This window comes from Xiphophorus hellerii, chromosome 7, assembly GCF_003331165.1.
Source record: "Xiphophorus hellerii strain 12219 chromosome 7, Xiphophorus_hellerii-4.1, whole genome shotgun sequence".
Taxonomy (NCBI): Eukaryota; Metazoa; Chordata; class Actinopteri; order Cyprinodontiformes; family Poeciliidae; genus Xiphophorus; species Xiphophorus hellerii.
The window spans coordinates 27,021,743-27,046,184 of record NC_045678.1 but is presented as its reverse complement, the minus strand read 5'-3'; the positions used below and the strand labels follow the sequence as shown (position 1 = coordinate 27,046,184).

At 38.0% G+C, this 24,442-nt stretch overlaps 2 protein-coding genes across 5 annotated transcripts in view; both read right to left on the bottom strand.

The window, feature by feature from the left end:
* Positions 1 to 19,145, bottom strand: part of gtdc1 (glycosyltransferase-like domain containing 1) — a 32,439-nt gene extending 13,294 nt beyond the window's left edge. For both annotated transcript variants that reach the window (XM_032568453.1, XM_032568454.1), the window contains exons 1-8: positions 19,083 to 19,145; positions 8,259 to 8,449; positions 5,797 to 5,964; positions 5,261 to 5,434; positions 2,736 to 2,804; positions 2,575 to 2,664; positions 1,206 to 1,315; positions 382 to 526 (exon numbers count right to left, since the gene is read on the bottom strand). In XM_032568453.1, the coding sequence (XP_032424344.1) occupies positions 382 to 526; positions 1,206 to 1,315; positions 2,575 to 2,664; positions 2,736 to 2,804; positions 5,261 to 5,434; positions 5,797 to 5,964; positions 8,259 to 8,449; positions 19,083 to 19,097 (962 nt within the window). In that variant the 5' untranslated portion in view covers positions 19,098 to 19,145. The remainder of the gene's footprint in view (positions 1 to 381; positions 527 to 1,205; positions 1,316 to 2,574; positions 2,665 to 2,735; positions 2,805 to 5,260; positions 5,435 to 5,796; positions 5,965 to 8,258; positions 8,450 to 19,082) is intronic.
* A 980-nt stretch (positions 19,146 to 20,125) lies between these two features.
* zeb2a (zinc finger E-box binding homeobox 2a) overlaps positions 20,126 to 24,442 on the bottom strand; it is a 45,114-nt gene continuing 40,797 nt past the window's right edge. For all 3 annotated transcript variants that reach the window (XM_032567709.1, XM_032567710.1, XM_032567711.1), the window contains one exon: positions 20,126 to 23,131. In XM_032567709.1, the coding sequence (XP_032423600.1) occupies positions 22,554 to 23,131 (578 nt within the window). In that variant the 3' untranslated portion in view covers positions 20,126 to 22,553. The remainder of the gene's footprint in view (positions 23,132 to 24,442) is intronic.

Below are 24,442 nucleotides of genomic sequence, written 5' to 3'. Positions count from 1 at the left end.
TATTATTCTGACCATTAATTGGATAAAAGTGCCTCATTCTGCAGATTTCTCATTTAACCACTCAAGCTTATTTAATAAAATATTGCAAATATATCAAAAGATGCAAATAAACACATAATTCAGTTAGCTTTTTAAATAATAAAATATTAATTTTGTTGCCTAAAATAGAATAACACAGCATTCTGTTAGCTTACACTTGATTTTTTTTTTTTTTGCAAACGGTGGCCTGTGAGTCTGTATGCTGCAGTAAATGATTAATCAATTACTAAATTAACTGATGATTACTGAAAAAATTGATTCATCATGATTAATTGACTAATCATTTTTGCCCTAGCTGTTCTATACTATATTATTATTATTCATCGTTATTTAAAAACTTACATTGCCACTCCGAAGAACTCGTGCTTGGAGGTGGAGACGACGACGTCGGCGTCACACAGCACCTCCAGATACTGGTCCTTACTGGGCAGGAAGCCCCAGTTCAGGATGTTGGACTGGAGCAGCTGCTGGGCGGAGGAGAAGATCTCTGCAGGAGGAGATCACAGCTTCGTCATGTGAGGAAGGTCACAGTGTTCCTTTAAACTGATTGGCTGAACTTCCTGTTGGTTATAATTTGTGAAGGATGATGAATGTAAAAGATTGTCTGATTCTATGTGACTAAAATCTTAAAGAAACCGAGTGATTTGACTCTTGGAATATTATTTTTGATTAAAAATCAATAGAAACATTTTCCCCTCAGCCTTCAGTCTGCTAACCTTCCTCCTCCTCCTCCTCTTCCTCCTGGGCTGTGATGATCTTGCAGGAGGTTTATGTTGGTAATTAGAGGAAGAGGACAGTTTGATGAGGACAGATCTCTCTGATTAAACCAGCAGAGTCTCTAACAGGTGAAAGTGATCAATACGCAGAGCTGTTAGTGAAATCACTCAGCTCCTAATGTGATTGGCTCTCGGCTGATTTACCGCCGGCTGTTTGTTCTGCACTAAAACTTTATGATCCAATAACTCAGAGTGGGCTCGGCCCGCTAAAACACACACTCATCAACACACCATCACATCGTTATTAAAACACTGAAATTCACCCGGAGGAGACACACAGACACTGGAACACAGGTGAACACACACCTGAGCCGACAGTCCTGAATGGTGTGAACAGCAGCTTCCAGCTCCATGCAGTTCAGTGTGTGTGTTGAGCAGGTGAGTGTGTACCTGGCACATCGGTGAACGTCTCTCCCAGCACTGACAGCTGGAAATCCAGTTGTTTTTCCTTCAGTTTGATCAAAGTGTTGAAGAACAGCTCCGGGTTCTTGTCATGTTCCCTTTAAACACAGATGGCAGGAGGTTTTGTTTGGACCATGAATTCAACCTAAATGCAATATTTTGTTGCCTATATATATTTTTTTTATGGCATTCTCAATGGCCTATTTCTTTTTACCCCCCCAAAAAATCCAATTTGTGCCACGTCCTATAGTGGTACTACGTCGGATACGTATCCTGCTGTTATTGAAACATTTCCAGTCTGAACAGTTATGCCGCATTTCAATAACTTTTATATCATTGATGTGAGAGATGCATAATTCTGCACCAGGCAGGATTATATAATGTGTTTGACAGATTCCTATTTGTTAATGCAACAGATGAGTCTTCTTCACCTTCTCCAAGTTAGTAATGGAGTCCCACAGGGTTCTGTGCTTGGATCTGTTTTCTCTACTATAAATGTGCTTCAAATTTAAAAAGTGGAAATATGGAATAGATTATATTTTGTAAAGCTAATGACATTTTTAGAGCTGCAACTAAGTATTATTTTAGTTACCACTTATTCTGACAAATAATCTGCACATTTTTATTTAACCACTTAAGATTATTTTATGCAGTATTAAAAACATAAAAATGCAACAAACAAATATTTGTATTTCTTTTTAAGTAATAAAAATATTTTATTGCTTAAAATTCAATAACACAGCATTCTTTTAGTTGATTATTTGTACCAAAAGAGGCATCCACAGCAAAAAATAAAAACTAAAAAATATTTCCAACATTAACATAAGAAAAAGCTCAGGCCTCTCTTCAGGATTTCAGAGTTGATTGACAGAAAAAAAAGGTTGTTCATCTTAAATGCAAAAGATACAAAAAAAAAAATAGAGAAAAAATATGACGAAAATATTTTGTACAGTTAAAACGTAATTACTGCTTTGAGTGTGCTGTTCTTTCAGCAAATTGACTTTTTGGTGTCTGTATACTCCAGTTAATTAATTAATTTCAAATTAGTTGTGATTAATTTATTATTAAAATAATAATAATAAATTAATCACAACTAATTTGATTGTTTCAGCTCTAGATATTTTATGTTGATTCATGCAGATTGACACTTCAAATCAGTTAATTAGGCTATGACTGAACGATGAAAGGCTGGATGAATCAGTTCAGTTCAGTTCTGCTTGTTTGATCCTGTATTCTCAAACTATTAAGTTTGCAGCAGATTGTGAAGTTTACTGGTTTAATATGTTGGTCCACACTTTCAGGGAGGTTCTGCATAGCGGCACAGAGCAGCAGTAGATCGGGTCGAACCAGAACTCACCACCTATGAGGCCACACAATGTGTAGAGGCTTCACCTGGTCCACAGGTATCAGAACGGTTCTGGGATCAGATGATGGATCCTCTTCACACCTATCAAGTCAGAACCAACAGCTGTGATAACCTACAGGCGATCCGACCCAGTGAGCTGGTCATGTGATTACCTCGACGTCTGCTGCTGATTGGTCTCTGCAGAGCGGTGAAGACGTCTCAGTTTGTGTTCAGGCAGCAGACTGAAGACAGAACCAAAACCAGAATTACACAAACAGAACCCAGACAGACGGGGACAGACAGCAGGACACAAGCGTCTCCAGGTCCGTCTGTTTCTCTGAGGACGCTGGAAAACAGGACTCAGTGATCCATTTGAGGAATGAGCAGTCTGACTGCAGGCAGTAAAACCAATCAGCTTATTGATGATCACAGTGATGATGTCACCTCTGAGTCTGATTAAAGATGAAGGTCAGCGACCGCCGAGGCTGCCGGGGTTTATAATCGGGGTAATAATCAGAGAGGGACGCCGCAGGGAGGACAGATCACTGAGCAGAACATGTAGGGACTGCAGAGTCTAAACTGCAGGACTTCAATCCAGCAGTTTGGGTCTGGAGAAATCAGAACTCTCTCTAGCTGAACAGAAACAAACTGATGTTTGTATGTTTGGATCTAAAGAGGAACGATCCAGAGTCAATGTACAGCTTCAGTTATTATAGACAGAAACTAGAGATCAGGTCTGAAATCTGGGTGTAGTGAAGGACTCTGACCTGAACCTTCAGAGTCACATAAAGACAATTACAAAGCCGGTCTTCTATCACCTAAAGAACATTTCCAGGAGGCACCACAATACATTAAAGATCTGTTGCTGTTGCATCAACTTTCCAGACCTCTCCGATCTTCTGGTTCTGATCTGCTCTGCATCCGCAGAACCAGAACCAAACATGGCGAATGAGAATTCAGCTTCTATGCATCACAAATCTATAACAAACTTCCAGAAAACTGTAAAACAGCTGAAACACTGAGTTCCTTTGAATCTAGACTAAAACCCCTACTTGTTTAGAGTTGTTTTTGAACCATTATAAATGAAAAACTGACCAACATATTTGATGTGTATTTGCTTGATGATGGCATTTGATAAAATGAAATGTTTATTTCTTGTTTAATTGATTACGGCATTATGTTTTTATAGTGTAAAGCACTTTGAACTGCCTCGTTGGATCAGAACTCTTTTGCACAGTTAATCATCTCTGACTTCACATTCCACTCTGAACATGTAGAAGACTGAAACCAGAACCAGAACCAGTCCCCATCCCTCGCTGCAGTGGGGCAGTAGAAGAAGGAACACTCAGCTGTTCGTGACATCCTCATTTATCTCAGAGGAGTCGGGGTTCAGCAGCAGCCATGATGGATGGAACGTCTGTCTCTCTCAGCAGGACTCGATTACTATTCAGTTACAATGAGAGGCCGACTGATGGATGGAGGTTGTCGTTACGGCAACCACAGACACGCAGCTAAGGCCCTCACACTGCTGGCTCCGCCCACATTTCATGGCTTGAGGCTGAACCTGAACAAAGCTCCAGAAATGAGAGATCACATGACACAGGAAGTTTTATCTTAAAACTCAACAGACCAGAGCAGGGCAACAAATCAGTTTTAACAATTTATCAAATTTTTGATTTGTTAAGATTCATGAGAGGTCTGAATTTTTTGCCACTACACTCCTTGGGTTTCCAAAGTTCAGGATGATGTCAGCATGCCCAGGGTGGCCATCTTGTTTGACAAGTATGTTACACAACTTCTTTAAATTCGGGTCAAATCTATGATGAAAGAATCTGGCTAAGATTTATTCTTTGGAAAACAAATATAAGAATACACTTACAGTATTACAAAAATAAAGTCTTAATACCAGAATAAAGTTGTGACATTATGAAAATTAACTTGTAATTTTATGAGAAATCCAACATGAAAAATAATCTCATAATCTTGAATTGCATCTTTTTTCTGCCAATATAAAGACTGTATTCTCATAGCCGGGCACTAATGCTCCATCATACAACTCACAGAAGGGATGATTGAAATAAAAGTCACTTTTTGAAAATATTTTCAGGAATTTTTAAGTTCTTTTTTAGAAAAAAAAGCAAGAAGAAAAAAGAAACCTCCAAGGTTCAAATCTAAACACAGGGCGGGAAAAATGACTGAATACAAAAACACACAGATTTCTCCTTTGGAACGACTGAATGATGCCAACATATTTTATATTTTTATCTGATCCAATTGTGCATACATCTCTCTTGAAAACATTATAAGCAAATCTATGAAAACGTAATTGTAATCTTAGATGTGAGGAGTTCATTTTACATTTACTGATCCAGATCAGAACCACTTTTCTGATTGATATGTTTATTGATATTTTTGTATACTGAACCAAGGTGTTTACATATACCAGGATGCAATTAGATTCACCATAAACGTAGTGTACACACCACTAACTTCAAGCTTCATATTTTCAGAAACAAACATGCAAAACACATAAAATACTAACACTAATAATAATTTAAAAAATAAGAAAAATACTGAAACAGATACAAAATAAGTAAAATATGAAAAAGGTGTTGTGAGGAGTTAGACTGATGCAAGAAAAAAACTACATAATTTTTTACCAATGGGAGTATAGATCAGTGAAGCACCTTAAACCCACCTGCTGACATCAGGGAACTGGACTGGGTAGTTCAGAACCACACACTTTGGACGGATCAGCCGGTCCAGGTCTTTGGGTCTGTGGTCTGGGATCTTCTTCATGAACGAGCCGATGGAGGACAGGAAGGACTCCATGTTGAAGCGGGAGTTAAAGACCACCGCATCCGACACCAGGCTGCAGAACCAGAGACAAACCCGGTCAGAACGACAGAGGGGACAGAACCAGAGAACCCGAGGATGGGTTGGGACACTGATTGGACTCTAAGTGCCCCATCAGACGTCTGCTAATGATCTCTGCTGTAATGTGGTTAGAGAAGACGGAGCAACTGCGGCTTATTGATGAGCTGCCAGCTGATCAACAACAATCAGTTTTACAGTCAGACAGCTGATCAATAACCTGAAGTACTTTAATTAGACACAATCAAGCAATCAGATTGCTCCTCGTCACTAACCAATCAGAGGGCCTTTGCATTGTCAAACTGAGCTCAGCTTATTGTGATCAATGATCAGTCGGGTTGAATGTGTTACTGGGATTACCATGAGAGCACCTGGTTGTATCCGTACTGGAAGTCTCGCTCCTGGTCTTTACGGACCGGGTAGACCAGCTGGTTCTCATGGAAGTACAGGACCTTCTTCAGACGGGCCAGATCGGGTCGGAGAGCTACCAGCTCACAAAGGTTCAGAACCGAGCTGCTAAACAAAACCCTGTGGAGAAAAACAGTTGAAATAAAAAAAATAAATAAATAAAAAAATTCATTTAAGTAAATGTATATAATAGTAGAGAAACACAAATCTCCCACTGGTCTATAAAGATGAGGAAACAGTCTTCTTGTGTAACATTTCACAAGTTTGGGGCAAACAGACAGGAAGATATTTGACTCTCTCTCCCCTCCGGGTTGTGTCTTTTCACCACTTTGATTCATTTTGTACACTAATGAGTGCCAGGGTCAAAACAAGGGCAGACACTAAGGATGGACAAAAAATGACTGAAAAATGTACCATGGTATAAGCATTTCATATCAATTGATATTGATATTTATTGATTTATTTGTTTTGTTTTAATTATCTGAAATACTGGCAAACTGGTGATGTGACCTTTCTTGTTTTATCCACTGTTTCTTCTCTAGCTGTTGACATTTTCTCCCTTCAGTCCTCAGTCCATCCTGTTGTTTTTATTTTTAAGCAGTTATGAAGCACGGTGGTGAAACCTGAAAGTACTGCTGAGAGAACCATTTCTTTTCCTTGGTGGTGACTGGCTGAACCCAAATATAAGGAAGACTGTAGGTATTAGGTTAATATATATGTTAATATAGATTATTAATATATAATAATAATTATTATACCTAATAATATATATTAAGGCTTATTTGGCATCTTAGGTATTAAAATAGAAGTGGTTATTGTGATTATGTGTTTTTAGAGGGGATATTTTAGCTATTTATAAGACTTCGTGGTTCAAATACCCACAAATACCCAGGGTCTACTGCACTGCAGGGGAACTAAAGCTGAAATTGTAAGACCTTCAGATAGTTTCTGTGTATTATAAACAGAGATGAAAATGTCTCAGAAACTTTAGGAATATTGGACACTGGTTCCAAGAAGTAAATATAATCAGTTTTCTGTAAGATCTCATCAATACAATCGGAAACAACATGTTTATTTGTTTTTAGTGTCTAACACCATTGTTTGAATGTGGATCATCCCCACCAGGACTGGACCCCTGTGACGATCAGTTCTGGGTCTTCAGGTCACACTCATCCTTATAGCTTCTCTAATCTCTGGCTGTAGGACCTTAATGTGGTTCACTGCCTCTGGTCTGGACCCAACTATTGCTATCTGTTCTCAGAAACCGGGTTGATAAAAGCCACGAGTTGTTTTTAGCAGAACAGAAACATTTGGACTCAGCTGATCCAAAAAAACTTACATTAATTAGTTTGGTTTCAGATTTATGCATCATGAGGTCCACAATTGCATAGAGGTTCTCCTGATCCAGTGGTTTTTACTAGAGCTGCCTAATATGTCGAAACATAATCATTGCTACATAAATGTGGGTAGGAACACAATGGCAAGGACTGCTTGGATGCAATATTTGGGAGGACCCTGAATTTCTTCAGGTGAGAGGAGTTTCTATAGTTAATCACAACAAATGTATATGTATATATATATATATATATATATATATATATATATATTTACGGTACAAACATCTTGTGTCTCTCTCAGTCTAGTCAGAGATGAACTAAGACATCATCATAGATGAACTTCACTTCATCAGGAAGTGAAGTTCCTGATGAAAGCACTCAGAGATCTCCCACCTGTGTCTGGTTATCTTAAAGTTCAGAGCAGTGATGGTTGCCGCTCATGTTGCTGTGAAACCAGTCTGGGAATGAGTCAGCAGCAGCAGAAGCAGAAGCAGGGACAGAAGCCTCGCACATGAAACTGTTCCTGTTATCCTCCATCAGATCAGCAGCATCACACTGTCTGAAACCAGCAGAAGACTCTTCTGCATCCTAAGCCTCCAATCGAGCTCAACAGGGTATGACCTAAAAACTACTACAGACCCACACCCATAAATACACAGACTTCTCCTCAGCTTTTAACCGCATAGTACTTGCGTTCATGCAAACTGGGGTTTGTTTGCACAAACAGACCCTAGAGGTTGTAGTTTTTATCTGATGTACTTTTATCCTCCATTGGTGCCCCTCAGGGCTGTGGCCTTGTAACACTTTTATTCATTTTATACATAAATGAGTGCCAGAGTTGAAACAAGGGCAGACACATCATCAAGTTTGTTGATGACTCTGTTTGTATCTCTGATTACTCTGATTGATGACCAGAACTCTGATAATGAGGTCATGTGAATGCTCATTTCTGGCGATTAATGTCTTAAAAACCAAAGAAATGTTATTTGATTTTACAAAGATACCGTTTAGTTTTTATTTGGATTCTGGAGTCTACCTGAGGAGTTACCTGCATGATGTCACATGTGTGCCTCTCACCTGTATGATGAACAGACAGGAATGGTCTGGCTGAAGTACAGAGCTGCTGTTCTCGCTCTCCAGTGCCATTTCTTGGCCGGCAGCGTGAAGACGGAGCATCCATCGACGTTCTCCTTCAGAAGGTCGATCAGCTGTTTGTGAGAGCCGCCATAAAACGCTTCGACCAGCAGAACGCTGGAGGAGCCGCCGACCTGATGAGAGAGGTTAAAAGTCTGCAGGCACATTCATCAATATGTGAGCCAATATAATATATATATACAGTATATATATATATATGTATATATATACTGCTCAAAAAAATAAAGGGAACACTTTAAGTGTTAAACACCTGTTTAAGTGTTCCCTTTATTTTTTTGAGCAGTGTATATATATATATATATATATATATATATATATATATAAAATCTGTGAGGTGAAGATGTAGTCCTAGGTACACGTCTCTTCCAAAGGTATACAGATTTGAAAGGTTTTGTCATTTTCCAGTGACAAACTTCTGTGATTTTTTTATTGGGATTTACAACACAATAAAAGCTATGAAGTGGGAACAAATTAGATGTTTTGCATATTAAAATCTAAACAGAGGAATAGGAAATAAATTCAGACTTCAGATGAACAAGACTTAGAGCTCTAACTGTGGTGAAAAGTGATTCTACAAGAGAAGGCTAAACACAAATGCACACCACACTTTTCATGTATATTGTCTTTATCAATCACACAAAATACATTAAAGTTTGTGATTATAATGTGGCAGAATGAGAAAATGTTCTGAGGCTGCCTGAGCCTACATTTCTAGTTTATAAATATTTTTTATCCGTTTGTTGTAATATATTAATCCTAAATGTTGTGTTTTCATTAACTGTAAGAGGAAATTCATCATAATTAGTTCACATTTATTGAACACAACTGTATCTTTCTATGAAATTTTAGCTCAGAAATTGATCTTTTTGTCTTGTAAAATGCCTTGAAATAAAGTTTGTCATTTATCTCAGATTGTTTAAATGTTTCTGATCGTGACCTGTTCCGTCAGTGATTTTTCACCTAAAAAGAGTTTGTTTTCAGCCAAAAACTCCATCGTGAGTCACCGAACGCTGCGTCATTATTAAGAACTGATCTGAAAGTTGAAGGAGAGTCTCATGAGAACAGCAGGAACACCAGCCTACGGTGTTTCCACAGTCTGTAAGAATTCGGCGACATTTCCACAACACGGCTCTTCCAGCCTGACAGGAATCCCCGTCAGCTGCAGAAACACAGAGCAGCTAACACGGTGAGGGTCAGAGGTTGCAGCAGACACTGTGCTAAAGTTACCATGCAGCTGAAAAACCGGCCTGATGGAGGCAGAGTGAATCCTCCTTCTTTCAGGCCGTAAAAGAAAGCCTATTGTTGTGCAGCCAGTTAACTCTGCAGTAACAAACCACAGTAAAACCCAGTAACATCCATCTATTTGCAGCACAATGTGTCCTGATAGGATCCATTATGCTGTGGGAAGGTTTACGCAGCCGGCGGCAGGAAGTGGACAGCTTACGGTCCCCTGAGCTCCCCTGTTCTTCCTCTGAATTCCCTCCCAACCATTTCCAGTCCGTTCCTCCATTACCCTGCCCACAATGGGAGCTAATGTGGCTGCAGCAGCACTCAGCGCTCGCCCACACGCGGCTCCATCAGTCCATATCTGCTCGCTGCCACTCATATCAGGAGAAGGAAATGAGCTGTTTCTTCTGCTGGAGACAGATACCAACGAGCCTTCTGCCATGCAGATGTGTCAGAAAGACAAATCTGATTGGAAACAGAAGCACAATGTCAGCCTTTGTGCTAAAAATGGACCAATCTGTTTCCTGAATGCGTCCAAATAATGTGAAATATGAAAACGTGTCAGGAGGGCTGATTAACTACGGATGGGCGACCTTTTGGCCTTCAGAAGAAAAACTGACGACTCGTTTTTCTGCCCCGGCCTCCCAGTGAACAGTTTTACTCCCCAGATAAAGAAGGTTCAGACTCCTGCAAAGCCGACAGCAGCAGAAACCTATTAAAACTAAATATCTGACTGAAATAATTCAATGTTTTGTCTCTTATTAACTCCTCAGACAGATGTCAGGATGTGAGCCACAGGCTGGAGTCTGGTCTGCAGCCTGTCGACAATTTAACATGGCAAAAATGAAATACACAAAGATGGGAAACTTAATTAGTGAAAAAGCTAGAAAAAAAAATTACATTTAAAAATAATAATTTTGAAAAGGTTTTAGAATTTTATCATTACAATCTAGCAATCATGGAATTCCATTAAAGTAGATTTGATGGTCATGTTTCTTCACACAAACATGAAAATATATAGTGTGATTATCAACATGTTATTGTTTTACTAAGTACAAAGTAATTATCTTCTTTGATTCTGACAATAGGTATATTTTCAGCATATTTTTTACTAATTCCTTTCCTTGTGTGTAGAAACAGATAAACATTGAAAGATTTAATTTTTACTACAAGGTGAAAAAAATCACAAGAATAAAGTCATAATGATAAGAGAATAAAGTTATAATACGAGAAAAAAATCACAATAATCTGAGAATTAAGTTGTACAAAAAAGTGAGAACATAAGAGGGAAAGGACAAAAAAAACTGATAGAAATATAAAAGCATTGAATGTACATATATTTTTCTCAATATATACACCACTACAAATATTTTCCAAAAGATTTAAACATGCATTTGAAAAAAAAAGACAGAAAGTAAAATACAAGAGCCGAAAAAAAAAAAAAGTCAAAAAGAACAAGAATCGAAAAACGTTAAAAAGTATTTAGATTTTGTGGTAATACTATGATAATTGAACCAGATAAAGGATTAAATCTAAATAAACTCTGATGAGATTCGGGGCAGTCGGCCAGACAGGCAGGCAGATGTGGACAACGAGGACAATGGAAAGTCAAACCGCTCTGAGCTGCTTATTGATCAACCAGACAGGAAGTGTGTTAGTAAATGTGAAATCAATCATTCCACCTTAAATCAAACAGAACCACGGTGGGGGATTCCAGTTTAGACACCTTTCCTCCCACCGCCTCGAACATGGAAGGCTGCAGACACACATGAAACAAAGGGTTAATGTGGGCGTTTCCCCGGCAGGGAATCCCCCCAGCAGCTGCAGCGCCCGGGCTGAGTCAGCACCGCACCGCGCCGCCTGGAAACCAAACGGTGGAATCTCTGGAAACGCTTCTCGCCGTGTTTGTCGTGAATCTGTGGGCGAGTCTGCTGCTTCATCCACGGTGATGTCCTGATGACTTCATGCCATCTCAGACTCAATACCACTACCACCAACATGTAGGTCACTCCAACTAATATTCAGCAGATTTAGGACCAAGATGACTCTGTTATGTCTGAGAATGATCTTCACCTGTCTGATGGACACAACGTGCAACAGCTTCACCAAACTCCACCAACACCAGTCAGAGAGGTAGCCAGTCAAATAAGGCTTATTGGTTCAGGTCACAACACTGGAATCTGAAGACAAGACAATGGTATCCAACCAATTTAGAACTGCAATGTCTGGTCTAGACTAACTACAGTAGACTAGAACCAACAAATTGTGTCCAATCGGATTATCCACACCTTGATCAACTTGAATGAAATTTCGTTGCTGTGCTTTTATTCACCACAATATTTTAAAACCCAAAGACAGGAAAAGCAATAGACCGTGGAGTAGCCTTCCTGGGTGGACAGGATTGGCATGAACTAAAGTCTGTGACCCTTTCCAACCGAGACAGCTACCAGGACCGGGAGCTGAAGCTCAGGATGGTTCTGAGAAATTAAACAGACGTATGCTAAGAAAATCCAAATTATGCAAGGAAGTCACGATGCCACGACAAGATTGTTCTGACCATGCAAAAGAGTGACTCGGGTAGAGCGGACCTCCGACAAGCAATTTGTGGAGGTAGTGATGTCTCACCAAATGTCTCAGGTACATTTTGCTTCATCAGTCAATATTATTTATTTTATTAAAAAAATAAAATAAAATAACAATAATTCAAATGAGTCATACATTAGGTTTGGGAAGTTATTTGTGGTAAACCACAGAGAAATTGACGTTAATGACCGAGGGTCTGATCTGAAAAACTTCTAAATACGGACTGCTAAACTGCTTAGTGCAAAATATGAATGTTTGTCTCTGTCTCTGTCTCCACAGATATAAAGAACAAACTTTGTCCAGTCAAGTGGAGATATATTTAGACTTAGGCATGATAGCTGCAAAAAAGCTAGCAAGGGAGCTAGCAAGCAAAGTTATGCTAGGAGTGAATAACAGTATGCAATAAAGATGTGTGAGTGTGACTTGGCAGGACGGAAAAGTCCCTCAAGACAAAAAATAAATAAATACATAGAATATATGAGATGAAACAGTCCTGCAAAAACAAAACGTAATAGCTGTGATTAACATATGAAATGTCAACTTACTTTTTAAAATGGAGTTACTACATTTAAGGCCTTAATTTTAGATAAATGAATTAAAGACTTTTAAGGATGCATGGACATCCAGAAGTGTATAATTTCATAAAGCTGACTGTATGAATAAAGGAAACATCACAAAGTAGGTTTGGAATATATTAGTCTGACACATTCCAGTTTGGTAACTCTTCAGGTAGTTATGGAGCACCACAGGGTTCAGTGTTTAGGCCACTAATATTTAAACTTTTTGAATCAAATCAATTACTGCTGAAAAAAAACTTTCTGTGAATGTTCCATAAACATTCACAGAATGTATATGCAACATTCTGTGAATGTTTTAGACTTTCTTAATTATCAGAAAGTCTAAAACATTCTACAAAAACTCTTTGGTCTGTTCAACAAGCTGCATTAGAAAAAACTTAAATGAACTGGAATAAAATTAAACAATCAACCTTCATGAGTCTTCATTATGAATGGGTACTGTAAAAATAAAACTAACTACATTGCAGAAACTGCAGCTTCACTGGAGAATCCCCGACATTCACTACCTTCCCCATCCTCCTCGCAGTGTTTCTTTGCAGGCTGTGCTCAGCCGTCCCGTTGTGTTTGTGTGTATTAACAGTGTGAGATGATGAAATGTTGCTGAATGAATCAGCAGCCAGTCCCCGTGTTATTTGAAGGCAGAGGTTCCTGATCTGCCTCAGCTTTCGAGTCGTTCTCACTCTGACGATGAGCTTCTTTCATTTGACTCTCTGACACTTCACGGCTCTCTCGAAGGCGGATATCTGACTAAAATCAGTTTCTTTGTACACATCACATTATTGTACTGGTTTCAGGAAAGATCAACAAGTCAGTGTTGGCTCAGCATTAAATGTCAGGGGGTAATATTTCAGCTGCCCTCTGCTGAAACAAGGAACTTTCAGCCTTATGAAGATCAATAACAACCAACAGATTAATGAACTAAATAAGTCAAGTTTGATGAGTCTAATCCAGAATGTGGGAAATTTAAATACCATCATGTTTTCTGAATGATTATTAAGAGCATGAAGCCCACATTTTTCACATCAGCATCCCACAGATTTCAGTTCATAATGACTCCTCTGCATTTCATCTAAACAACAAAAAAAGAACAGCTGGAGGTCAATCATGCTGATATAAATTATCGACATGTGCATCACAGTGAATTCCAATACCATTAAAACGGCATTTACTTCAGTAATTTTAATTAAAAACAGAAAGTTATTAAATGTAAATTCTTTGAACACAGATTTATACATTTCAAGTGTTTATGTTCATTTTGATGATTTCGGCTGATAAGTAACAAGAATCCAAAATTAGCCATTAATTATTTTTTTTGTTTTTAATTAAGTAATGTTATATTTATGTTATGGTCCATTTCAATTTAGTGGTCAAACTAAGACAAAGTCAGTCAAACTAAAGTTTCATGTCTCAACAAGGTAACGAGACCACAAAAGGTGAAAGATAAATAAGCTACCAGCTCACAAAGTGCTGTATTAAAGCATGTTAATTGAAAGTTGAGTGGAAGGAAAAACTATTGTTGAAAAAAAACAAACATATAGGCCAGAGATGTTCAGTTTTTTAAACTAATTTTTTAAAGTCCAATTCAAACCCTGATTCTTTCAGGGGAGTGTCTGAATCATTTTTTAATAACACTAGGAAATCATGTTATAAACCTTTATTTAGAACCTTTGCTCTTATGTCTAAATAGGAAATAAATTAAAATGTATATCAAGTATTGCAACATAAGCAAAGTAAAGTGTAGTGAATACATATTTTTCTGAAACAATCCAGTCATTTATACAGTAGTCAGTTAGAAAGGTATTATATGGTCATTATTATGAAACTGCAGGGAACAACCAGAGCCTAAATACTGGCATGCTATGACTCCTGATTACACGACTCAAGTCATACACTAGGTGTTTTTGACCTTCTTAGACATTTACAAACCTTGAACTTTAACAAACTGCTCCAAGAAATTTTAACCTATCGGCTTCAAATGTGGTCAGTATGCAGTTAAAGGATGGGGGATCAAAAGTTTGAGCATGCTTAGTGGCAAGTGTGGCGTACGCGCCAAAAATTTCAAAACACTATAATTTTCACATAGAAAGGCAGAATTACACTAAACTCCGTATGATGGATCCATGTTGGATGCCCGATGATACTTTGTAGTCATCTGTTGACATTGTCAAAGCTCCTCCCTCTGAGAATAGGAAGTTATTTTTTCCACTTGGAAAGATCCATCTCTGAATTTGGACCTTTCTGAAATTGTGTCAGAAGTCAGATATCAAGATGCAGGGTTCCAGAAAACTTGCTAAGCCAGGTGGTCGGGACACCGAGGCAGTCCACTGGTGGCCCACCATGTTTTTGTATTAAAAGATGTTAAGTTGACAACTTGCATGATGAGGTTAGCGCTGGTTGGTTAACCACTAACGCTCCGGCCAACCGGGACCAAATACATAAACTTTGCAGGGAAGACAGACCCACATGCTGGGCAGCCTGTAAAATATATAATTCTTTGTTCACAAAGATAAATCGTTCTCATCGCTCGCTCAACGCACCTCTGAATTCACTACTACAAGTTATTCCTGCGGTTCACATAGAGCTGCGCAACCAGAGCTAACGAGCGAGTTTTAAACTCTTACCTTGATTTCTCCAAAGAGACATAATTCCTCACAGTAAGTCTATGTAAATATCCATACAGGTCAGTCTGTGTCCAGTTTTGAGTAAAAGGAGGCTTGCGCAATCTGCGCTGAGGTAAAGTGAGGTAAAGCATTGGCAGAGCGCGAGGCAACGCGCAGAGGAGCCAGCTGTGTCATGGACCTTACCAAGCTCCGCCTACAACCAACCCATGTGACCGCAAGTCTCACAAACAAAGCCTCGCGGCGCGTTGTTTCTATGTAAACATGACTCGATTAGTCCATCATTTCTACCAGATTTTCACAATATATCAGCTACTACAATGGACAGAGGAACTAACAAGTTCATGTCATCTTTTTTGGATGAGATCAAGGTGTTTGAGCCACGCGATGCCGCCAACATTGTTCACGTCACAGCAAAATGTTTTCACTAGATGAGGAAAACGTCAGATACACACAACCTCTACATCAGAGGGACCCAAACTTTTTAAGACCAAGATCTACTTTTTCTCTCACCAGCCAGCTGAGATCTGCCTCATGACACGAAGACATAAAAATTGTAAATTAAGCTCTATTGACTTATTTTATATGCAAATATACATCAGTTATAGCAGAAATATTAAAGTGATAGAAAACCTAATGCAGTTTCTTCCTCAGTGAGACTCTGTCACTGGGAGGAGGTTACTGGTTTCTCAGTGACAAGCTGGTTGCAAACCTGAGGCCACCTGAGGCTACCATAACTGGCTCAGTTATGGTAGATCTGAAATTTGGTTTGATGACCTCAATATGAGAAGCCGCAGACTGATGGGAGGAACTAAAGAGCACTGTTAAGGTAAAGGCAAATCTTCTGAAGTTGGGATATAATTAATGTAATTTCACATAAAAACATAAACAAGCAACGCTTAGCCTGGCCGGGGGCTAGTAAAGCATGGCGGGCCGCCAGGCTAATAATACACTGGGGGAAACCCTGAGATGCTCTTGTTGCACATAGGTAACCTCTTAGGACTTAGAAAAAAAAAGTCTCTTCAAGCCATGGTCTAAACCCCACAGGAAGTCGGCCATTTTGGATGAAAGCCGTCATTTTCTCTCCATTACACACGCTGCATCTATGCGAACTTCTCCTACAGCTTTTGACTTAGACTTCAAAATGACTCGGCACTGTTTAGAAGCATTAGAGATCAAAAGTTATCAAAACCTTTATACTGCAATAAAGCATGTGGGCATAGCCAAGCCTCAAAATCTAACTCCTCGGCATAAAACATGAAAGTGTATTAACTTCTACACGTAAGGTCAGAGCTGTACCAAACTTTCTGTGAGTCATTACTGACTGACTCAACACATTCACCAATCCGTCACCATCAAAAACAAAGCGACAATAACTCCTGTCTGAAAGGTCGGATTTTTGCCAAGCTTTTAAGACTTACCACTGGCTCGCCACACGGCCGTCCAAGGCTTGCTGCTATAATTTATTTTACTCTCATTTCCCCCCCCCCCACTGTAGCTCTCTACTCAAGATCTGAATGAATTAGACAGTAACTCCAGAAAAAGGTTCTGGCTATGTGCATCACGACTGAAGAAATTATTAGCGACAGAAGTCAACTGATCTATTCTGCTTCCATGTACTTTACCACAACATGTTTTATGTAAGATAATAGCAAGAACCAACAGCATATAACTACGCTGAAGAGATCCCAATGTGGTTTTGTTTCAGCCGTCCAGAGTCGCCACACAGCTGCGTGGTAATGCACTTTAGAGGCTTGTGTGATGTAAAAACAAGAGCTTTGCTTTGCACAGTCTGCAATGGAGACACTACTGTCCCCACAACTTCCTGTAGTGCACTGGTTACTAAAAAAATAACATTTATGTGGCTGTAGACAATGTATCAACAAACTACATTTCATTTTGAGAATTTTTAGTACTCAATGAATCACTGCAGCCTTACCCTCAGTAATGCAGTCTGTTGTTTAACATCATCATCTGAGATATCAGGTAAACGTTAAACTGATAAACTGTCATTTAAACCAGTCTCTCATCTCAGCGGTAACAGTTTTTTATACCGGCTTACTCCACTTAGAGCTCCTGCCTGAGACATTATGAAGTAGCTGTAATATTTCGTACAGAATCAGCGACTGAAACAGAACCAGGAGAAATCTGCTTCGATCTGAGTCGACTGGTTTCACTCTAAACCCTGAGTCACGCCAAGCAGAGCAGAGGGAAATATTCAGGATGAAAAGGCTGTCTGAACAACTATTACATGGCTTCATTGTTCAGACCAACTCATCTGAACTCATGGATTCAGATTATGTCCATTTTAATGTCTTCATGTTCTTCAGGCCTGTTAATGTCCTCTCATTTAATTTCCGACTGAAACCAGTTTACTTCACTCTGATTATTACCCTCTAACTAACACATCTCCTCCCTATTGTCAATCAGATCATCTTTAAACCAAAATCTTTATGTTGATGTTTGACAAAAACTAATCTGCTTTTGTCAAATATCTGCTTCTCAGAATCCTTTACACTTCCTTTCTGTTTTTCTTTGACTCAACAGAAATCTGTGAAGCTAACACTGCCCTTGCTGAATTTCACCCTGTTTCATCTGATGATATTGTGAATACAGACATGAAACATCAGAAACTGCTATGTGGATAAAACAGGAACGTCTCTTTTAACTAGACTCAGTTAAAATTGTATTAAACTAGAGATTCACAGATTGCTCAGATGATTTAAATTGGTTTTTGTTCAAATTTTAGTTATTAGTTAATAGTTTTAGCAAGTTTTATATGATCAATCTAATATTTCCTTGCAGTTTAAAGCATTAAGAATTATAAAAAGTACTGTTATATATTTTATTGTTTGCTATTCATATTTGATTGCTACAAATTTGTTTGTATAAATTGTGCTTAGTCCTAAATCTCTAACTGGTTAATTTCTCTCAATTTTAATTAGTTAAACCGTTCAAATTTTGGACACAAACTCAATTGAGAAACTGTACTTAGAAATGACCTGTACAGACAGAAGATACTCAGCTAGAAATATTTATCAAAGAACATTGGATAAAACTTTCAGTAACCAAAAGGATGCATACCCTAAAACTGACTTGCCTGCAGCATAACGATGATTTTTTCTTTTTATTCCATTTGTTAAATTCTGGAAAACCATGCGTAATTTCCCTTTGACATTAAATTCATAACTTTTTTTAGGCCTGTCACACCAAATCATAAAAAACACATGTTTGGGACTTTAGCTTGATAAAATTATAAAAAGTCAAATGCAGCGCCGATACTTTTGCAAAGATCTGTAATGCACCTAAAACTTCATGTCGTTTTATCCAGGCAGCAGGAATGTGGACAACATTCCCAGAATTCACTTCTGCATCCAAACAGGTTGGAGTCCCAACTCACTGCTCTGCCTCATAATAAGATAATATTTCACAGTTTTATCTTCAGATTTTTTAAGTAAAAGTATAAGTCAGGTGAACTTTTTAAGCCTCAAAATCTGCTAAATGTCAGGTTGTTTTAGCGAGATTATATCCTCAAAAATTGACCTGACAGCTCTGCAGGGACCGTCTACTTCCTGGAAGAGTTACATTAGCTCCGTTAGCCGAACCGAACCCTCACTCTGGTTCCCGTTCGGAACCAGCATGCCGGGCACAAATAACCTCAGACCGGCTGAGTCCCTGACTCCAACAAAGAAGGAAGAGGATACAAACAAACACATGTTTGATTCCATCTGAACACTCACCTCTGACTGCTGCATCTGACGCTCGGTTCACGCTGCACGCTATTTCTGACGTCATCACGTCGATAGAAATGGGTAAGTTTGGTAGGAATCGTTGTTTTCCCCCTTCTGTTGTTTCCTAATTAGGATTTGATTTAAAGCAAAACATAAAAAAATAAAGGCTAAATAATTTGTGATGTAATGTAGTAAATTATCCGATATTTAAACTGAAACTGATTTTACTACCTTCGGTTGATTTTTTAATTATTAACTTTAAGAATTTACAGTTCTTAGCTTTTAACATAACATTTTTTTAATTTTAGCATATTTGTGTCTTTGTTTGGTTTTTATATAAACCAAATTGTGTGTTTGATAAAGTGATGACAACACAATATTATATAAATTATGTGTTGTAGTGGTGTTCAAAATTTGTTTACATAAAACAAAAATACTCAGTAGAAATAAAACTAAAACTTGTTAAAAAATAAAGACAACTTTTTTTAGCTTTTCAGTAAGAAATGCAGTACTCAACTCAATTATTTTAGATAAATAAAGCAGTCAGATTTGGTAGATTTGGTGACACCTTCAAGGCATGTGTAAATATTTATATATTAAAAACTTTAAAGGAGTTTATTCCTTTGTATTTTTGACTGCTGTTTTATGACAACTGTGTGGATGTTTTTCACACTCTTTACCTTTTTCTTAATAAAAATTATATTATCTGACCTTTCAGCAGAAAAGTGCTTCATGGAACGAAACAGAAAAGCACAGCTTCTGTTTGAGGAGTAGATTTAGCTTCGTATTTCCCCGGATCTTAATCCAATAAAGAATCTGTGGGGCAAACAAGTGGAATCCCATCACACAATTTACAAGATTTAAGAATCCACTGCTAACCATTTTAGTGTTAGATACCAAAACACCTTCAATTATCCAGAGGAGCCCATGCCATCATGGGTCAGGGCTGTTCTGGTGGAAAAGGTGGGACCAAACACTGTTAAGCTAATATATGGAGGCTAAAAACATCATCACCGTTTTCATTAGGGTGACATTGAATTAAACAGACGTGATACAAGAAGAATAACACAGCTTTATTAAAATTTATTTTGGCTACATTTATTCCAACATGAAAAATTAAAAATTAAAACCATAATACTTCAGACATTTCAGAACTTCCTTCATAATCAGTTCTTCATCCTCTCTTCAGAGGTATGAATAAAGTGGATTTTTATTAATACAGTGCTTGCACAATAATTGTTGTATCAAAAGTTCCCCAAATTTAGATTTTTTTTTTCAGTAGTTTCAAATAATAAAACATGAAGAAAACAAAGATACGACCTGATCAACATTTAAGTCCCAATATTTGATGACAGAACCATTTTACTAAAATATATTTCTGTGAGGAACCCCAATACTGTACACTACAGTAGGAAATAAATAAAGACAGCAATATAAAAGGACACACATAAATAAAATGGAAAATTCTCAAATAAAAATTGAATTTTTTGTTGGTAAATCAAAAAGTAATACTGTCAAAAGTACTGTAATGAAAAAAAAAATAGAAATTGCACCAACAGTTGTAAACTACAGAATGGCATCTATCTACGGTAATACTGACAGGATGAGAGGACAGGTGTGTCACTGCACAGGGATGGCACTTCTTAGAAACAGACAGGTGAAAGGTTTGCATATAAGGCTTTCTCTGGAGAAAAAGGCTCCGTCCTCTTTTTCCAGCCGAGCCCTTTATTTTCCTACCCCTGCCTCTCCGATTTAAGACTGAAAAATCACACAGGTTTAATTATTCCTTCATAGAAAAAAAACAACTCAGGAGGCCTGGAGTTATGTGGTTAGATGGCAAAAATAATAAAGTCGGATAAAAAATATATATAAAAAAAAGTCACATTAAAAGGAGACAGAATAACAACATTAACACTGACAGAACGTGACCGAGTGTTCCAGGCTTCCCAATTTAATTTTTCAATATTTTTTCATTATTTTGTAGTGATTCAGGGAGCCAAGTGCAATTTCCTGAAGTGGTTTTATCGAACACAACAAGACACAGAGGTTAGGAACATCAGAGCACCACACAGCTTTCAGGCCTTTATAATACTGTACATTAACAAGCGCTTCACTTAGTTTATTAGAATAATTATTATTATTTATTTTTATTTTCTTCTTATTTTGCATAACATGGATTTTAAACCAGTTGGTCCTGCTTCATGATTCAGGTCATTGGTCCTCCTGCACACCTGAAGGTTAGGGTTGGTTTACTTTATAAAGGGTTAAAATTTACTGATCAAAAACTTGGTTCTCTCGTATTCAGGCTAAAATGGACACTTCTTTCATCTGAACACCTCACTCTTCAGCTCAAGGCGTTAAACATCTGTAATTTACCAGGTTCAGTCTGTCAGATTTTACAGCTTTTTCCTCCAACCAAACCAGAAATGTAAAGTTCTGGTTCAACTCTGAGGAAAGTAGCTTAATTTGGCAAAAAAAAAAAAAAAAAAAGGAGATTTTTGGTGATTGATGGAACAAGCCAAAAAGTAGCTAGCTGAACAGGTAATCAGCTACAGTTGTAAGCTAACAAGATAGCAGTTAGCTAGCTAACAAGCTAAGAAGTGGCAAGCTTAGTTGTTTTCATTCCCCCTTCATGTTTACCCAATTACCAAACTTATCATTACCTAGAGCTAAAATTTATGTTTGGGTACCAAAAGGATCTGTTTGACACTTCAAGCCAACTATGGGCTACTTTGTAGTCCCACCAAGGAGACATTCATGCTCACTTTGATAGCTCATGAAATCTTAGTGTATTTACATTTATATTTGGAATAAATATAAATGCATTATAAAATATTCATTTATTTTATTATTTTGATGAAGGGTCCTAATCCATCGTATTTTATGAGTTAATTAGGTCAAATGGACCCAAAAGAAATGGAAATTTTGAGGAATACAAATCTTTCAGAAAATATTTCAGAATTAAATTCTATTGTATACAACATGTGAGCATTTTACATGACTATCTATTTAATTCTAAATTGGATAAAAATACCTAATTATCCAACGATATAAAGTAGGATTCCAGAATTCAAACACCAGGGGTTACAACGGTTTTTCTTTTAAGGTTTCAAAACTTAAAACAGGTCGGGGACAATTCTAATTGCAAAAATAAAATAAAGATAAAAGTTAGATTTTAGAAAAAAATCTGACTGAATGTGATAAACCAGAGCTAAGAATGTTTTTTTTGTTGTTGTAGTTAAAAACAACAGAATTAACTCAGTCGTAGCCTTAAAAATCCATACGTTGTCATAAAGGTAACAGGTGTCCCAGGTAAACCACACCCTCATGACATCAGTTTTGACCTTATATGGTAGTTTGATGAATAGCACAAAGCTTAAAACATCCTCCCAACCAATCAGACACTCTATTACCCTTCATCATGAAGCAGAATCTAGATCTCACAAACAAATCTTCATCTTCCCAGTTCTCTTTCCTCCATCAGTCCTCCTGCTCCAACGTTCCGTCTGTCTTCCCTTCTCGTGAACAAGTGTCCATCAGCTGTGCCGAGTCTTTGCCCCCTTCATCCATCATTGAGTCCATCTGGCTCCTGCTGTCACCCTCCTCCTCTCTGTTCCTGAAACTTGCCTCCTGTCCATCTGTCACCTCCTCGTACATCTTATTGTCCACTCCTCCCACTTCCCGTCCTCCTCCCTCTCTTCCGTCCCTTAAGATGGTACCACCGCCGTCCTCTGGCTGTTCCTCGGGATCTGAGTATCCGAGAGGCCCCAACCCTTGCAAATAGGCCCTTCTCATCAGCAACTCGGTGGGCTCCAGACCTCCAGCCAGCCCTCCCACCTTAGCCTCCCTCTCGGCCGCCTCGCGCTCCTCAGCCTCCCTCTTGCAGTAGGAGTAGCGATGGTTCATGTGCTGTGAGTACGAACCGGAATGGGAGAAACGCTTCCCACACTTGTCACACTGGTAGGGTTTCTCCCCTGAGTGCAGGCGTGAGTGCTCTATGAGGTGGTGTTTGTGTTTGAAGGCCTTCTTACAGATCTGACACTGATGTGGACGTTTACCTGGAGACACAGAGGACAGACGGAGAAGACGGTAAGGATAGAGACAGCAAGACGGTAAAGACAGAGACAGCAGCTTCAGGTTAAAGTAATAAAAAAGAAGAAGCTTTTTTAATGACTATCTGTGAAAGTCGTCAGTAACAAAACATTTGCTTATCCTAATATCTATAAGCACACTTAATTCACATTTATCAAAGTAACTTAAAAACTTCATTTAAAATAATAAAAAAGTGATCAAAAACTAAATTTTCTTAGTTAAAAAAGTGAATCTTTATTATTATTATAAACAGTGTTTCTGCAGGCTTCACCAGCTCAAATCAACAACTTCTAAAGGCCTTTATAAGACCATTATGAATGAAATTTAACACATTATATTATGACAAATATACAAAAGAAAACTGCATGTACTCGTGCCAAATGTTTTTGCAGAGAATGCATGTAGCATCATACAGGTTGGCATCAGCAGAGAAGCAAACTTTGTCCAGTTAATTGGCATTATAATTACACTTATAGATATATGCAAAATAGCTAGCTAGCAGGCAAGGGTTTATGAGTAGCTAGTTAGCGGTAGCCTCGAATCACAGAATGTAATGACGATGAAACCTTTGCCTGGGAGAAAACTCCCTCAAGAAAAATAAAATATGTGAAATATATACAAAGTTAAAGTCCTGATATGACAAAATTTAATACCTGTGCTAAACATATCTAAGACCAACTTAAATGTTTTTAAAATAATTTAAGACATTATTATAAGTCCTTAATTTTAGATACATGAAATAAAGACTTTAAGATTGCAAGAACATCCTGTATACAGATTCATCACACATCACAGTGATGCGTTTCATTTATTTTAGATGTTTGCAGCTAATGTGAACTCAAAATTAAGTTTCTCATAAAAAACTTGGATATATATAAAAGCAATATAAAAGTGTTTGGCTTCAGCCATCAATGGTCGGTTGTCCTGCAGGGTTTAGATGAGTTCTTGCTCCAACACAGTTGATTCAAATGACATAGAAACCGCCTCAGTGTGGAAGTTAGTGCTAAAGAGGCCTGCTAAAGATTTAGGTGTGATTAATCAGGGCAACACCTAAAACTTGCAGGACTCTGTCCCTGGAGGGCTGACTTTGGACATGCCATGGCCCTTCATGCATACAAAAATAATTTTCTATTGGTTTCATGCAGTATTGTCTGAAAAACTTTATCAAAGAAAAAACTTTATCACAGTTTTAACTTCAAACTTAGTTTGGTTATAATTTATTGCCACAACAACTGTGAGATGCCTAGAAATGTCGTCAGGCAACAAGTAGCTTCGAC